Below are 17807 nucleotides of genomic sequence, written 5' to 3'. Positions count from 1 at the left end.
TTTGCTTCCCTCCTCTCCTATAGCATCAATTTCCCTCTCTTTTTTGGATTTTTGAAAAAAGTGTACAGTTCAATGGTTTTTAGTATATCACAGAGTTGCACAGCATTCCCACAATCAATTTTGGAACATCTCCATCACCCCAAAACGAAAGCCCATACCGTTAACAGTTACTCCCCATTTCTCCCCCAACCTCCCCACAAGCGACCACTAATCTGTTTTCTGTCTCTACAGAATCACCTATTCTGGACATTTTATATAAACAGAATCACACAATATGTGGTCTTTTGTGACCGGCTTCTTTCCCTCAGCATAATGTCTTCAAGGATGAATTCATCCATATGGTGGCACGTACTTCATTCCTTTGTATGGCCAGCTAACATTCCATCGTATGAACATACTACCTTTTATTTTTCCATTCATCAGTTGATGAACATTTGAGTTGTGTCTACTTTTGGCTATTATGAACAACGCTGCTATGAACACTTGCGCACAAATTTCTGAACATATGTTTTCAGTTCTCTTGGATATGCGCCTAGGAGTGGAGTTGCTGGGTCATACGCTAACTTTGTGTAACCTTCTGAGGAACTGCGAGACTGTTCCAAAGCGGCTGCACCATTTTACATTCCCACCAGCAATGTATGATGGATTATTTTTATCATCATATAAAATTCTGAAATGACACCTTTGATCCCATGGTCCTCTCTGGTTACCACCCCATTTCCTGTTCCTCTGCTCCCCTTACAGCAAACCTCCTGAAAATCAGTGGTCTTTATTACTTGCCTCCAGTTCCTCCCCTCCCATTTTCCCTTGAACCCACTGTTACTAGACTTTGTCCCCAGCATGCCACCAAAACAGCTCTTGTTGAGGTGCCAGTGACCCCCCTGCTGCCAAGCACATTGGTCATTTCTCAGTCTTCATCACCTGACCTCTTGGCAGGTTTGGACTTGGCTGACCATTCCCTCCTTCTTAGAGCACTTTCTCCACTTGGCCTCTGGGATGGACCTCTCTATCTTGCTCTATCTCTCTCATTTCTCCTCCGCCCTCACTGACTATCTCTCCCCCAACCTCTAAACACTGGGACCCCAGTGTTCAGTGTTTAGTCCTCTTCTCTATGTTCACTATGTGACTGTAACCAGTCCACGACTTTAAATTCTCAGACTCCCAAATTTATACTTCCACGCGACCTCCAGACTCATCTATCCAACCACCCACTCAGCTTCTCCACTTGGATATCTCTTAGATGTTTTAGACCCGCCATGTTCAAAACAGTACTCTCGGTGTTCCTCACCAAACCTGCGCCCCCCAAACACATCCTCCTGGTCGCTCAGGCAAAAGGCCTTGCGGTCATCCTTGTCACCCTCTCTCTCACATCTCACATCCAATCCAGCAGCAAATTCTGTTGACTCTGCTTTCTGAATATAGCCTCAATCTGACCACTTCTCATCTCTTCCATTGACATCACCTGGGCTCCAGCCAGTCACCTCCCACCTGGATGAATTCTAGCACCTGGATGGAGGCTTCTCCCTAGTCTACCCTTGCTCCCTCAGATTCTCAATGGCAACCAGAGTGATCCTCGGAAGATGGAAGTCAGATCATGTCACTGCTCTGCTCAGAACTGTCCAATGGCCCCCATTTCACCCCAAGGAAACACCAGAGTCCTTACCTGGCCTACAGGACCCTCCTGGTCTGGCTCCCCACTGGTCCCATGGCCACAGGTCCTATCTTTCTCCCCTCCCGCTCCAGCCACAACAGCCTCTTTGAGAATGACAGACACGTACAAACTTAAGGGCTCTTCATTTATTGTTCTCTCTGTTTAGAATGGGATGTGCTACTTCCAAATATCTACATGGCCTGCCCCCTCACCTCCATCGAGTCTTCACTCCAATATCACTTTCTCGGGGAGGCCTTCCTTGAGCACACTAGCTAAGCAAAACTCTCCCCGGTGCCCCGAATCCTTCTTTCTCTGCTTTATTTTTCTCCTTAGCAACACCATCCAACAACTCCTTTGTCTTACATTATCTGTCTCCTGTTACTAAAATATAAGCTCCAACAGCGCCAGGAAGTTTATCTGCTTTGTTCACTGCTGGATCCCAGAACCCACAGCAGTGCCAGAACATAACAGGAATTCAATGAACCTTTATTGAATGAAGAAATAAATAAATGATGGTCATTCAGGTTGTTTTCACTCTTTTGCTACTAAAACAAATGCTGCAATGACCAATATTATGCACAGATCATTTTGTGGGTGAGTACATCTGTAGGACAAATACCTAGAAGTGGAATTGCTGGGCCAAGGGACGTGAACAGTTGTAATTTTGATAAATATTCCCTGGAAGTTTTGGTGGTTACAAAATCTATCATAATCCATTTTATACTGAGCAAATCACATGGATAGTTGTATGGTACCCCATAGTGACGTGGGTTTTTATGTTTTGTTTTGTTTTTGACGTGGGTTTTTAACTGGATGGAAAGAATAATACAGAAAGAAGTAGCCCAAGGAATTCAAGAATTTCATTAGCCATTAACATGAGCTACTGTCCCATCAAAAGTGCTAGTGGGTCATCATGGTATCCTGGCCACACTGCATTCACCACACTTAATAACTGCTTGAAGGCATGGACTGAGAGCCCAGGTCCTCTAGCTTGGATTATTTCTGATGTTGGAAGACTTTATAGGAGGGGGCATCTTCCTGGTTATTCAGCATACCCAGGGAGGGCCTATGCTTCTTTCAGGTGGATTCTGAGATGCCCTGGCCAAAAATCTGCTTGGACTGTCCTATGGCTGCCAAATGGCATGACCCCGGGTGATGTCATTTACATTGTGGTCGATATGAATGGAGCAGTGCACAGGCTGGGCAGCTGTGTGCAGTGACCCTGGCACTCTACAGCACTATACTAGAGCCAGGACTTGAAATGGCTCCCGGGTTCCTCATATCTCACCAATCCCACGCTGAAAACAGTCCCAGCTCTGCAACAGTAGCTTGCCATGTGTGGACAGTCAGACATTTGTGTCTGAGAATGGGTCCACACTTTTTGCAGATGACTTGGAAGGATTTGTAAACAGGAACTTCACCCCAGCCATCACCACTGGGCCTCACCTGCCTAAAACAAATGGTGACACAGGCTGTGAAGGAGATCCTTGATGGAGGGGTTTGGCCTCTGACGCCCTCAAGCCTCCCCTTCCCTGCTCAATACATCCCTCCAGGGTCAAGGGCAGGAGCTGCCCCATGGCACTGCTCAGTGGACAAGGTCTCAAGATGGGCCCCACAGGCTCTATCCATACCTGAAGGTCACAAGAGCTAGATGGACCAGGGACCAAACCTGCTGGTTCTTGGTGACCTGGCTCCTCTAGGGCCTTCTGGATTTGATTTAAGTTTCACCTCGTGAAGACTTGGGGCCTCTGCAAATGCTAAAGTGGAACCACACTGTATCCTGAACATCCAGGAAAAGCTTTGGGAAAGGAGCGCCCCTGTTATTCAAAGTGTACATCAACCTTTTTGCATCCACCTGATTGGCAAAAATTGCAGTGTAACACATGTGGAGCAACTGGGTCTCTCATATACAACTGGTGGGAGTGTTAATATCGATAGATGCAACCACTTTGGAGAGCAACGCAGCCAACATCTAGTAAAACTGAAGACACATATACCCTTTAAGATGGCAATTCCACTCCAAAACATATATGCCGAGAGAAACGTGTGCACATGAAGACCTGTGTCATAATGCTTATTAGCATTATTAGCAATGGTGAGAACTGGACACAACTTAAATGACCATCAATTAGAGAATGAATAAATAAATTTTAGTTTAGTGCCACAGTGGAATACAATACAGTCATGAAAACGGATGCACTAGAGCTCCATATATCAATATAGCTAAAATCTCAAAAGAGTGTTTAGCAAAAATAAAAGCAAGTTGCAGAAGGTTGCATACAATACAATAAAGATTAAAAGTATGCACATATGCTACATCCTGTTTAAGTATACACATATATGTATTACAAAATTTTAAAAATGTATTAGCAGGTTAAACCACAAATTCAAGACAGTGATTATTTTAGGGAAGGGAAGAGAATGGGATGAGGGCCGGCTACACAGGCACTTTTATGACATCTGTAATATTTTATTTCTTAAGAATGTTTATTATATTATTATATGTGTGTTTATATGTCTGAGATGTTTCACTTAAAAAAATGTTTTAAAGAGTGTCTGAATCAGAAGGGGAGCAGTGTTGTGTGTGCTGGGACTGGCAACTGATCTTATGAACCGGTTCCACTGGCTTCTGAGTCAAGTACCAGGCTCTCTTAGCACCACCCAGCGGACCATTTGGAGACCTGTGTGAATCTCCATGTTTATTAACATCTCCAGAGTATATAATTTTCTCATAAAGCTCAATAAAGTATAACGGAAAGACTCAAGTGAACACATTAGACTGATCACGGTTCTAGAAATACAGTTGAATTCATTCGTAAAAACCATTGGCTTTCATCTCACGGCTGTTTTCCCGCAAAGAAACCAGGTTTGCATTTTTCTCTTCTTTGTCAGACATCACATGTTCACAACAACCCTACCCCAGCCAAGTGGCTCGGTAGTCACACTCATGCCTCGGGAGATTCACTAAGTGCTCCATAGAGCAGACCTCCGTGCTTGTTCACGTAGAAACCTAGGATGTTACATCCAAGAACGCTGAGGGCCCATATGCTCTGTCCAGTGGATATGGAGGGGTCTGTGCCCTGCCCATTGCTACCCACCTCCCCCACCCGCAAACATCAGGAGCTGTTTGCAGCTGCAGAGCAGGGGAGTTGGGAGGGAACGGGGATTTCAAACACCACTAGATCTGTATTCTTCTCCCTGTGCCATTTGTATGAACTTTCTGTGTAAGCATTAATGCGTGTGTATATGTGTGTGTATGTGTGTGCGCGCGCACACATGAGTGAGATGGCACTACTGAGGGACAGTGTTGAGGGCCTTAAGCTGGCCTGGCAGGGTTCTGACCCTGTGCCTGTGGACTGGAGCCTCACCAGGCCCCAGATGTTGCTTACTGATCAGCTGGCATTTGGAGGTGGACTTCCCAGCCTGCCTGCTGGGGCGACTAATGTACTTTGCTTAGGGTTACATTGAAGGGCATGCCGTTTCTGCATCTGAAATTCTCTTATTCCTCAGTGGACTGGCTCATGCCAGCTGTGCCCAGTGGTCTGGAGGGCAACAGAGAGGCAGGGCCACCTGGTGGGCAGAGACCATGCTTAGGAAACTGGCTGTTTCCATTTTCCTAAGGAGTATAGGTGTCCACCTTCAGGACACCATGCACCACGGTCCTGCTCATCCCTCACTGGGCTACTGGGAGGATCTAATGAGAGATGTGGATAGCTTTGGTAAGGGTAAAATGTCTACCCACGTGCTCTTTTATCTTTAATAAGATAGTAACCTCATTCCCCTGATTGGGGTACAATTTGGGATTCCCAGGGAGCTTTCTTCTCTTAGGCATCTCCTTGGTTCCTGCTGTCACAGATCCACTCAGTGAAACCGCGCCCTCCCCCCAACAACCTGAGCCAAAACTGACTTCACACCATGGCCCCAAGCACGCCCAGTGCTTTTCCACACTCTCGCTCATACAATTCCTTTGACTGCAACGTCCTACTGCCGCCCACTGAAATCCTATCTGCTCCCTGAGGCTCGTTTCAGATATCATCTCCTCCCTGAAGTGTCTTCTGATTTCACCCATATTGATGTGGTGTCCCTGCCCTGTCGCTCTCCTTGGAACCACACGGGCAGGGCCCATGCCCGCTTCCCTGGTGCCTCCCTCCAGCGCCCACCACAGTGCCCGCCGCACAGCGCGTCCTCAGGCAGTGTTAAACTGCGTGAAGCAGACAAGGCCCAGAAGAGCTGTCCGTGTACCTGCGGAGCCCGAGACCCTTACCTTGGGAGTGAACATGTGTAGGATGCCGTCGACGGCCCCCCGCAGCAGCAGCCCCCGGACCAGGAAGCAGGCCAGCACCACGTAGGGAAAGAGGGAGCTGAAATACATCACCTGCAGAGAGGACAGGGACCCACTGTGGGCCAGAGCCCCTCCTGCGGCTGGCACCCGCCTCCCTGCTCACAGCTGGGGTACACGCGCCTCCTCTGATGGCAGCAGAAAGCAGAGCCCCGGGACCCCTGGGCACGGGGCCAAACCCACTGCACGTCTGGCATCGAGCCAAGGCAGAAGCAGCCACACAGACAAGCTGGAGTCAGCATGGCTGTGCCTGAGGCTTGTTTTCTCCTTTCAAGGGCTGGTGGGGCTGGGCTCGCGGCCTCCGCGCCCCCAAGGGCCGCCAAGGGGGCGAGGAACCCTTTGCTCCCCGCTCTTCATTTTTTCATATCTCATGCCTGCTTTTCTGTCCCTGACTCCAGTGGACCCCCTCAGGATCTCCCCTGTCCTTAGAGCTCCTTTGACAGAAGGCATCCAGGAGGTTATAGGCACGGCTCCCAAGCAAAAGCATCAGAAGAAGGTCCTGCCTCTTGTGATTATAAATTAAATGCTACTTTCTAGCACATGCATTTCTTGAACATTTCTATATCTCCATGGGCCTGGCACAGAGCCTCCCACAAAGGAGATGCTTACAAAAAGTTTGCTGCACTGAAACAAACCAAGAAGGCTGTTCAGGGAGGATGGTGTAAGGTTAAAAGCACGCAGGTCCAGAGCTAGACAACCTGAGTTCTGATCCTGACTACCATTTTCCAACCACATGACCTTGAGCTATTTATTTAACCTAGGGGTGCCTCCATTTCCTCATCTATAAAGTGGGTAAAATAACTCCTAACTCCTAAGATTGCTGTGGCCCAAATGCACTCATACATGTGGCAGTGCCTGATCAGTGCCATGAAGTGCCAGCTACTATTTTGGCCTTTGGAGAGAGAAGAGGTGGTGCCTGAGACCATGCTACCTTTCCAGGGCTTAGCTTCCCTGCTCATCAAATCCACCAAAGAGCCTGGAGCCTCAGACAGACAGACAGACAGACAGCCAGGATTCTAGTTCCAGCCCTGGGGCTGACTGGCTGCCTGATCTCAGGTGAGATATTTCCCCCCACCTCTGGAACCTCAGTTTCTTCGTCTGTAAAATGGGTGGATTGGGCTATAGGATCTCTAACATCTTTTCCAGCCCTGGCAGTCCACGAATACTGACACATGACAAAGAAGAAAGTGCCCTTATTTGAAGGGAATCTGACCTACTGGGAGAAGGTGTGTGTGGGGCTTGGCTGGTCTGCACCCTCAGAGGCCCCCAAAGCCCCCTTCACTCACAGTACCCACCCGTTCACAGAGCCCATCAGTTGTAGATACATTGAGCTGTTGGTTTTCACCAAAAATTGCTGAGCAGGCTCTTCTAGGGCTCTTGCTAGGGAAGCTGAAGGGCTAGGGTCTAGCCGAATGTCCTAGCTCAGTACTCCTGGTTTTCCTTCTCTTTAAAGGCTGTGGGAGCAACCCGGAGTTATCTGAGCACGGAGGCAGCTGGGGTCAAGGCAGTGATTTTCCACAAGCCCATCCTTGGCGGGCTGTCCACAGGGAACAGTACTGTGGCTATGACGCTCCCATCACCTCCTCAGGGGCCTGTGTCCTCATCCTGAGCCATCCAGAGGCCAAGCCCACCCAAAGAACCCTGCAGGGGCGACCCAGAGTTCTCCACCCCTGCCTTCCACACTTTTCTGTGGCACCCCTTCCCCCGTGTAGGTGTGGGTGCCCCCCCCACCACCACTCACCTTCCCCGAGGACTGGATGCCCTTGACGACGGCCATGCCCACGATGCTCCAGGCCACGAGGAGACACAGGGTCATCTTCCAGTTGAGGCCCCCACTCTCTGAGATGGAGTTGGAGATGTCCAGTGCCTCTCGGTACCAGAAGTAGGTAGTGGCCGAGCTCTTCTCACACTCTGGCTCCACCACTGAAAAGGCAGCAAAGGCCACAGGGTCTCGGTGGAGGGGCCCGTGGGACCACCTCCTCCACTTGACCCCCACCCAGGGCAGCTGAGCATGGGCAGCAGGGAAGAATGATATTGTTCTGGGTTAGCCAGGATCTGCCAGACCCTGAGGACTCCTGGGATCCCAAGGGGCCTGGGAGGCTTCAGGATACACTGATCTGACTGAATTCCCACTCATGTCATCCCCCTGCCCACATCCATCCATGGAGGGCAGGAAGGATTAGGCAGAACTGGCCTCAAGTTCCTTGGGAACGGTTCTGAGCGAGGAGCTGGAGACCTGCATTCTCATCCTTGATCCTTGGTTAAATCAGTGGCGTGACCATGGGAAAGCTGTTTCTGGGCCTCAGTTTACCCATCTGTGGGTGGGATAAGTCAGCCAGCCCTTTAGGGGACTGGCATGCAAATTAAGGTTGTTTCCAGATAGGATGGTATTAGAGTAACCTAGGGTAGTTAATAATAACTAAACAAAAGTCACAATCTCCAGAGTTACACCTACACTCACTATTTCATTCAATCCCTGTAAGAACTCTGTGGGATAGGCTGGCAAGAGATCATCAGAAGGGGAAATGAGGATCAGAGAGGGTAGGTGGCTTATCCAAGGTGACACAGCAAGTCAATGAAATCCCAAATCTGTGCCTTAGCCTCTTAGGCTCCTTCAACTCCTTCCTGGGACAGAGCTGGCTGTAATCCCCAGGTGGGTCCCTCAGAAGAACCATACTTGCCTGCCACGGTCCCATTCCTGGCGACAGGGCACTCACTCCAGGGCAGCGGGTACTGGAAAGACTTGAAGAAATAGAAGATACTCCACCCGATGATCACATTATAGTACAGCCCAACAAAGAGGCAGACCTGCAGACGGGGGTCCATGGGGGTCACAGAGGCTACAGGCAACTCCATCCCCACGCGCCTCCCCACGCACAGCCTTGGAGGAGGGGGAGGAGGGATGGGATGATGGGACAGTGGCAGCTGAGGGTCTGCTCCTAATCCTCCACTCATCTGCTATTTGGGGAATCCACAGAGGAATGTTTCCGATATTAAAGTTCTCTCCTTTAAGCAGTAAACTCTTAAAATGTTAATCCTCTCCAGTTTGAAATTCTTCTAAGACGCCTGAAGCACTTCCCCATCATTTCCTGATGACTCAGGATTACAATTCCAGAGCTGCCCTCCAGGGCTGTGGAGGCATGTACAGCTACTGCCGCTACAGTAAATGGCCCCAGACTGCTGCGCTTTTTGAGGTTTTGTAAATGCTTCTTATTGGCTTCCTATGTCTTTCCTTCTCTCGGGATGCTACTTTCTCTTTGGTACTCTCAGCAGTCTGCTTCTAGAAAGACATCACTTCTCGTTCTTGGAAACATGATAACCAACCTTGGTAGAATTGTATTTAAAATCGGAGCACGTGGATTCTGACTGAGGGTTCAAGGGGTTTCTTTGAAAGCAATGCTTTTACATGCAGAGATTTGCTGCATCCACTTTGGATGTCAAGAGATCCCTTCTACCTTCAGGGGCACGGCTATATGATGCATCAGTGACACTGCTGGGCAGTGTGAGAGCTGAGAGCCCCTTGCTTTATTGATTTCACCTAAGCCCGGGTATGCACAAGCAGACACTCCTACAGCACACCTTATGTGGAATACAGAAGGAGAGACACTCACTATCTTTACTTGGGTGCTTTTAGTACAAGGGGCAGGCCACTCACACTCATGCATATACACCCGGCCAGCCCCAGCAGAGGGTGCTGTATTCAGCCATGTCAACCTGTGTAGAGGTGATCTCTCCCAGTCGCTGAGTGAGGCAGGTTTGGGCTGGCCCTGCTGCCGGGGCTGAAAGATCCTCAGTCCCTTCCAGAAGCAGATTCCAGTTTTTATCCCAGTTGTGAGCATGGGCACCTGTGGGCTTTGCCCTTAAGGGAGGCTCGGTTTCCTCACCTAGAGAGCTAACTAAGCAGGGCCTCGTCTGCTGCCCCGTGGATCAGCCTGAAGCTCTCATGGAGTTCCCCATCCAGGCCAGTGGGGTCTCCCTGTCTCCCACTGTTCCAAAGCCTCACCCCTCCTCGGTCAGCCCCAGGCTCCTGAGTCCTTCTCCCGGTCTGCTCATGCGCACAGCAAACTGGCAAGGAGACGCCATACCCCAGGGCTGCCTTTTCTCGTGCCACCCACTTACCCAAATAAAATACTCTTTAACCCAGGAAAAAGGATGGGCCTCCCTCACAGAGAGCTGATGGGCTGGTAGGCAGAGAGGGGAATCTGGGATGGTCCACATGTCCCCAGAGAACTCTGGCGGAGATGTCCCAGGCCTTTCCTCCTTCACAATAATCCCAAATACTAGACCATCAGAGAGTGGTGCCAACTTTCGGTTTAGGAAATATGTGGCCCTGAGACACCAGCTGGATGCAATTCTCATGATGAGGGTCTCCCTCCCTGCCCTCACCCCTGCCCAGGACTCTGGTCTGTAAACCCTGTGCCCAAGAGCAGCCCCTCTGCCTCCTGGCTAGTGCCCGCCACCAGCCCCCGACTCACTATGCAGCTGGAGAAGCCGATGCCGCCCAGGCGGGGGCACACATAGTGCCACACGCCGATGCTGCCGCGGCGGATCCTCTGGCCCACAGCCAGCTCCAGGAAGAAGAGCGGGATCCCAATGATGATCAGCAGCACCAGGTAGGGCACCAGGTAGGCACCTGGGGAGGAGGGAGGGATGTCGGAGGGTGTCTGCAGCACAGCAGCAGGGTAAGGGAGGGGTGGCAGCCAGGCCCTACAGCATCGGCCACATCTCCAATCGCCCTCAAACCGTCACCAGTCCCTGTGCTCCTCCAGGAATGGTCTGGCTCACACGTGCGACCTACCACACACTGGCCGCCCAGACCTCCTTCTAGCCCTTGGCTCCCCTGACCCAAAACACTAAAGGAGGATCCAGATGTATGTCAACGCCTCCCACTCACGAGGCTAGACTCAGAGACAGACACAGCCACCTCCTGACATACTCTGTGGACACCTGTCCCCCCAACATGTGCCCAAACTGCCTACGAGTCCAGGGGGTCGGGCATCTCCGGGACGCACGACCCGGCACTTGGCAACAGTCAGCTGTTATCTACTCTGTACCAGGTGTGTGCAGTGGGGATATCAGGGCAACAGAAGGCACAGACGCTATCCCAAGAGAGCTGCGGGACCCTCAGGTTCACACGAGCAATGTCAGTGCATGCACACACATCACACACGGCCAACTGAGCACATGTGTCCTGAGGGAGGGGTGTGAGTCCCATGGAGCTAATCAGGAGAGGCTTCCAGGTGAGCAACCTCCCACACCTCACATAACAGCATCTAATTCGTTAAACACACAGGTGCACAGGGTCACATGCACACATAAATTCCACTTGTCACTAACAACCTGCTGTATCACAATCCTAAAAGGAGGAGGGCCTGAAGGACCCCTGGCTCTGTCTTTTAACCTAGTTCTGTCTCTTGGTCTCCGGCTCAGGGAAGCAGAAGAGGAGAGAAGTGATCTGCAGGAAAGGACAGGGACACATCTCCCTGCACATCTTGCCCGACCTGAGGACTTGCGGGTGAAATACAAAACCCGGGAGGCTGTGTGACATGTCCATACATGTCTCGCTTCTTGCAAACCCCAAGGTTATCCCTGGGCCTTGAAAGACCATCTCGATCTCAGCCTGTTGAGATGCACACTGAGTAGGGGTTGAGATCCAGACCACGGGGCCAGACCTCCTGGGCCTGAATTCTGGCTCTGCCACTTACTAGCTGTGTGACTTTGGGCAAATTGCTTGATCTCTCTGCGCCACTGTTCTGCCATCTATGTAATGAGGATGAAAATATTAAGTAGAACCATATGAAATTGCTGATATTTGATCATTTTTGACTTATGAAAATGGCCATTTCATATGCTTCAACTGTATACCTACTGCACAGGGCTGTTGTGAGGATTAAATGAGTGACTTACCCATAGTCAGCACCTGATGACCATTTGCCTCCTTCTCATAAAAATAAAGAGAAAAAAAAAGCAAACTGAGAGGATGCAGAATAAACTGTCAACATCTGGTAGAGCTAGGCAGAGTTCCAGAGTTTCCATCCAAAACTAAGTAATTTTGACTGGATCACCCAGGGCTCAAAACCAGAGTTTTGACTCTCAGACCAACCATCTCCTTCCTGTGATAATTTGCCTCCTTCCAAAAAAACATTTAAGATGACTTACTATAAAAACGGTAAAATATTGGAGAGTTAAAGGTAGAGATAAAGAGGGATTCCAGGAGTCAGAAAGGATGGGAAAATGAAGGTAGGAACATGGGATGGGGAGCTCAGAGTCCTGAGACCCGACAACGCTTTTCTTCCAGGGGTGTTCGTGATGTCTGGTGCCGTGGCAACTGTCTGGTGACACTGGAAACTAACAGACTTTGGCAAGAACACTGCCCCGGGGGAGCGGGGGCGTGGGCAGAATGTGTGGTGGGGAGAAGGACTCTGTGATTCAGCATCAGGGCTCAGGCAGACTGATTATCTCGGCCACAAAGGACAAGGTTGGAGGTTGCCAGCCAGAGTCCCCAAACGCAACGTGTCCTCCAAAGTTGTTTCGGGTACTCTGAGCTCTTAACATCTCACCGCACTTAAGGGAACCACACACTTCCATTTGTATCTTTGCTTTGGGCTGGTCTTGTATCAACTCAGCGACCTGGGCCTGGCCATGCCATACAGACTGAAAGCTCTGATTGGCAGTTTTTTATTGGGGGAGAAAAAAAAAGATCCTTCAAAGCAAGGAGAGCATAGAGGGAATAGACTGTGCCCTGGTGGCAAGATGGAAGTTTCTGGCCTAAGTCAGGTGGGCATTCTCACTCCCTGCCCTTCACTAGAAACTGCAAAGGAGGGGAAGCCTCCAGCCAGACTCTGTCTTCTGGACCAGGGAGAGTGTCCCGGAGAGGAGGGAGGGTCCCTGAATAGGGCTCCATCACTGGGAGGAGAGTCCCACGGGGCAGCGAGGGAGGCAGCAGGGTTAAAATGCCTGCAAAGCTGCGGCCACACCTTCAGGCTGGAGTGTGGCGGTGCCAGGGCACAGGGACTCAGGGCCATGAAAGCTCTCTTCTGACTCAAATCACTTTCCCAGGACCAGAGGTCTGAGCTTGGAAGCGTCATTGTTTTCAGTCCATTGGGTTTTGCCTTGCTCATTTTTGGTTAGTTTCCCCCTGGTTTCAAAGCAAGTTGCCTTCGGAACTTTCTAGCCTGCATTCAGGTGCTGGGGGATAAGGCCTGGGGGCTTCTACCCACCCTGGGAGCTAGAAGTAGTGAGTAGAAGGGGTTTGATACCACGGGCAGGATCCTCTGGGGGGACTGAAACTCAGGGGGCAGCATGAGGACCCTTCCTACCTGGGAGGCTGCGGGTATAGTGATTAAGTGCTCAGGCTCTGGGGCCAAGCCGTCCAGGTTTGAATCCTGACTTTATCACTGGCTGTGTGACCTTGAGCAAGTGATCTAACCTCTCTGTGCCTGTTTTGCAGTTTCTAAAGTGAGGATGAGAATAGCTCTTCCTCACATAGGCTTTTTGGGAGGATATGATGGTTGAACCATATGAAATTGGTGCTTTGGCTGTTCCAAGACACTCACATATCAGCAGTTTCATGTATTTCAGCCTAATATCCAGGAAGTGCTCACAACAGTGCCCAGCAGTTATACGCATTTAGTAACAATGGCCAATAGTTACTGTGTCAGATACAGTGGTAAGCATTCTACATGTAAAGCTCATTTAATTCTCCCAACTATCCTGTGAGGCAGGAACCACTATTATTCCCGTTTTCCAAATGCAGAGCAGCAAGGCACAGAGCCATTAAGCAACTTGCACAGGGTCCCAGTGGCTGCACTGGGATTTGAACCCAGGCTGTCTAGGGCCAGAGCCCACATTCTTATCATCACGCCTGCAGCCTCCTGAGAGCTGTTAGCCCTTAGCTATTCCTGGGGAGCCTCACTCCGGAGTTCTGAGCTCCAACCTACGAGGGCTCTGGTTCTGCCTCACAAAGGGGTGTTTCTTTTCTCCCCTCAGCCCAGCTCATTTGCAGGGCACCCCCAGGGCAAGCAGGGCTGCCGCTTACCTCCTCCATTTTTCTGGCACAGGTAGGGGAACCTCCAGATGTTGCCAAGGCCCACAGAGAAGCCGATCTGGGCCAGGATGTACTGCAGCTTGCTGTTCCAGGCCGGCCGGTCCTCCACATCCAGCTCCCCCTCCGCCACCTTCTGCTTGCCGCCTGCTTCTCCGGCCACATTCAGGATGCTCTGCTTATAATCCACAGGCTCCTCAAGGGCCAGCAGGTCGGCCACCGACTCCGTGACATGCTCACTACTGTGCTCGCGCTGGGTCACCTTGCTGTTCTTCGGCATTGGGCCACCTGGGCGACGCAGCCCTGCTCCCCAGCACGCAGAGAAGGTGGGGCTCGGCTGCTGTCAGCTCCTTCTCATGCAGGGACCTCTGAAACCAGATGAGCAGGAGAGGATTAGCTGACCACGCCGGAGAGGTGGGGAGCCCAAGCGGACACGACCCAATCGATTCATCCACTCCCCGTCACTCACTCAGAGGCTGGTCAGTGGCCTTGAGCATCGAGCTCGCCTTCCTCCCCATCGAGGTGCCCGCTGAGGAGCTCGAGGTCTGCACACTCAGTTTCCCCACTGGCCTTCTTACCTGAGCCTCACCAGAAAGGCCAGCCTAATGGGACGGAAGACGCGACACCATACACCAAACCCAAATAAAGGGTCGTCCACGACAACACTGACCCCTTTCATAACCACAGATCCTAGAATGTTCAAGAACATCTGGAGGGCTCCACGGCCTTCCCCGCCCAGGGCAGCGCAGGGTATAGCCAAGTCCTAGCCCTCCTGTGTTCTGTTTAGTCAAATCACCTGGTGGGACCCAGGAAGCCAGCACCTGCATTCAAAATGCAGTTTTGGGGCCAGTGGCATCATGGGAACTTGTGAGAAACACAGACTCTCAGGCCCACCCCAGACCTACTGAATCATTCTCTGTATTTCTACAAAACCTTTGGTGATTCACAGGGACATTAATGTTTGGGGAAAAAAAGGCTAGAGCTCTTACCGTGGAGCCCCTGGACACCAGCATCCCAGGCAGGAGCACCGGCCAGGCTCAGCTAAGGATCCTGGCAGCAGAGCCCTAGAGATGTTTGCTCAGTGCCAACAAATCCTGGGTCATCACTCAGCAGTGACATTATCTGAAGGCCACCACAGCCAAGAGCCAGTTCTTCATCCTTCAGTGACAGTTTTACAGCAGATAATGTCTGCACAAGGTGGGCAGGGGAGGCAAAACCCTCCCTACTCCTGCCATTCCCCATCGTGTATCATGCTTTCCCTTAAACAAATAAAGCACCAAGGAAATGAGTCCTTTGAAGGATCCCAACATTCTGCTTGTTTTGAAGCACCTCCTCATTAAGGGAAGGTTGGAGGATTTAAAATTAAACCACGTACACCCCGGCCTGCAGTTGCCCTGCATCTTTCTAGGGATGTAAATTATGCGGCTCTGCCATTACTAAGGGAAGGAGCTGCCTCTGTTCTCCTCGCACGTGCCACCTGAACTCTTGGGCAAGGTCCCTGTGTAGCAGAAGCATGCAGGGATGCCCCTCCTGGTGGGCTTGACCCAGACCTCCTGGCTGACTCCAGCCACAAGGACCTTCAAGGAGACCTGGCTGGCCAGATCCCGTTACACATGTAATGAAGCTAGGAGGCCTGGCAGATGGGGACAACTGTCCACCCTGGTCCGCGGGGTTAGCCAGCCCTCCCCAGGCCAGGCCTTGGACCACACAAGCAGGTGACACTTCCCTGCCCTCCTCATCTAAGGGGGACAGTGATTCTTTAGGGACTGTCCCCTTCCACCTCAGGCACAGCCAGGGTCTTGGGCTTTGGAGTGACTGGGACAGAGCCAGCCTGCCTGAAAGACCTCAGAATCCCCTACAAGAAATGTAGCTCTCTGTTGGGACTCAACTTTACAGTGGGTCAGCTGAACACTCCATCATGTCCTGGAGGGTGCTTCAAGGTGGGACTCTTGTGTCTGTGGCCTCTCCAGCCCTCAGCCTCCCCCCGGGCTGCTACGGTGCCTGTGCTACAGAAGCCAATGGTGCCCGCAGGAGTTGTGCAAGGGGGAGGCCTGTGTTCTTGCCTGGGCTGCCAGGACAAGCCCCTCCCCCTCCCCAGTCAGTAGGTCCCTGTCCCCAGGCTCTCAAATGGAGAACAAAACCTAAGGCACATGCAGTGGTCGCTTGTCCAGCTACCCCATCTCTCCTCAGCTTATGTCAAGAGTTTTATTAAAAACTAGAGCTGGGGAGAAGGGTGAGGGTGGGTCCCTCCTGCAACCACAATCACCAGGTACCTTAGCCTGGAGCCTCTCTGCAGGTACTCAGCCTGCAGCAGGATTTGATCAGAACAATCTGCTGTGCGTTAGATATGATGTACTGTTCATCTTGCCACAACTGGAGAAAACCAAGGGGGATTCCTGCAAGTCTGCAGAATTTATCTTGAGGCTGACCAATTAGAGAACATGCTTCCCCATAAATAGATTAGTGAGTGGCAGCTCTGGTCACCAGCATGAGAAGCCGGGGGGAGGGGAGGAAGGCATCATTTTAAACTAAGTGGGCTCAAGGACAAAATGAACACCTTCTGGTAAATCCAGAGAAGGATACCCACAGCAGCATCACGGAAACCATAGGCATCAGCTCAATATGAGCTTCTTCCTCCTTCCCAAGGCATCACTGATGTGCACGAACAACCTGCACTGCAGGATGGGGGCCCGGGGTCCTCCTAGGCCATTGGGTTTGCAGGAAGCAAAGTGCCGGTGCAAACTTGCAAGCTGAGACACTGGGCTGGGTTTCAATCATGACTAGAACCGTCTGTGCCCAGTGAATATGCTCATGAGACAGCAGAGTCCAACATTTGGAATATTAAAGTTTGAGGGATCCTAGCAACATTCTCATTTTATATATGAGGAAACTGAGGCCCAGAGAGAGGAAGTGAATTGCCCAAAGCCACTGGGTCAGACTCAGCAAGGGGGGTGGGACACTGGAAGAAGACAGTCGTCTCTCATGGTAAAGGGCAGAGGCTTTGAAGTCAGAGAGGCCTGGGTTTGAGAGCCCATTTCATTCATTCATTCATTCACTCACTCATTCATTGACTTGACATACATTAACTGAGTGTCTTCTCCGTAGCAGGCTCTGTTCCAGGTGTGAGGGATACAGCAGCAAACAAAATAAGCCAAGTGTTTCCTCTTGCGGAGGTTATATTTCTAGTGGAAAGGCCAGATACTGAAGAAAGAAATAAACAGATAAAATAGCCAGTGGTGATTTTTGCTATAAAGACAATAACATGGGGTAGAGAGTGGGGTAGCTTGCGAGCTGGAGGGCTGCTATTTTATGGTCTGGAAAGGCATCTCTGAGGAGGGGACATCTGAGCAGAGGCGTATACATCAGGAGATGTATGTTAAGTGTGTGAGTGAATGAATGAAGTGCCTGTCTGACTTCAAAGCCCCTGCCATCCGCCCCGGACGCCTCCACCCCACCAACTGTAAAGACGTCAGCTGGTGCCGAGTGAGGGGGCAGCCACCTCACTTGAATTATGCGAGCGTCAGGCTCCCTCTCGGGTGAAAATGTTCTGTCTGATGACAGTTCCTGCCTCCCAGGCAGGGCTGCGTGAGGATTCCATGGGCAGATGCATACAAAGTGCCTAGTGCAGGGCCTGGCACCAGGAAGAACCCAAATGACAGAGGCTGCTACCTGGAAGCCTGGTGTTCTTTGCCTTTATTCATTTAAAAATATTTAAGTCCCCCTATTTATATTTTGTTACATAAATGCCCTGTTTCTCCTCAGGAAAAGCCAAA

At 51.0% G+C, this 17807-nt stretch overlaps 1 protein-coding gene across 4 annotated transcripts in view; it reads right to left on the bottom strand.

The window, feature by feature from the left end:
• The window catches only part of SLC6A17 (solute carrier family 6 member 17), a 47056-nt gene that overhangs the window by 16735 nt on the left and 12514 nt on the right, over window positions 1-17807 (bottom strand). For 3 of the 4 annotated variants that reach the window (XM_068540456.1, XM_068540457.1, XM_068540459.1), the window contains exons 2-7: window positions 17116-17235; window positions 14029-14402; window positions 10466-10623; window positions 8672-8798; window positions 7732-7913; window positions 5916-6026 (exon numbers count right to left, since the gene is read on the bottom strand). In XM_068540456.1, coding sequence (XP_068396557.1) covers window positions 5916-6026; window positions 7732-7913; window positions 8672-8798; window positions 10466-10623; window positions 14029-14314 — 864 coding nt within the window. In that variant the 5' untranslated portion in view covers window positions 14315-14402; window positions 17116-17235. The remainder of the gene's footprint in view (window positions 1-5915; window positions 6027-7731; window positions 7914-8671; window positions 8799-10465; window positions 10624-14028; window positions 14403-17115; window positions 17236-17807) is intronic. The other variant, XM_068540460.1, reaches the window with a different exon arrangement.

This window comes from Eschrichtius robustus, chromosome 3, assembly GCF_028021215.1.
Source record: "Eschrichtius robustus isolate mEscRob2 chromosome 3, mEscRob2.pri, whole genome shotgun sequence".
Lineage (NCBI taxonomy): Eukaryota > Metazoa > Chordata > Mammalia > Artiodactyla > Eschrichtiidae > Eschrichtius > Eschrichtius robustus.
The sequence above is the reverse complement of the archived record's forward strand: the minus strand, read 5'-3'. Positions and strand labels throughout refer to the sequence as shown.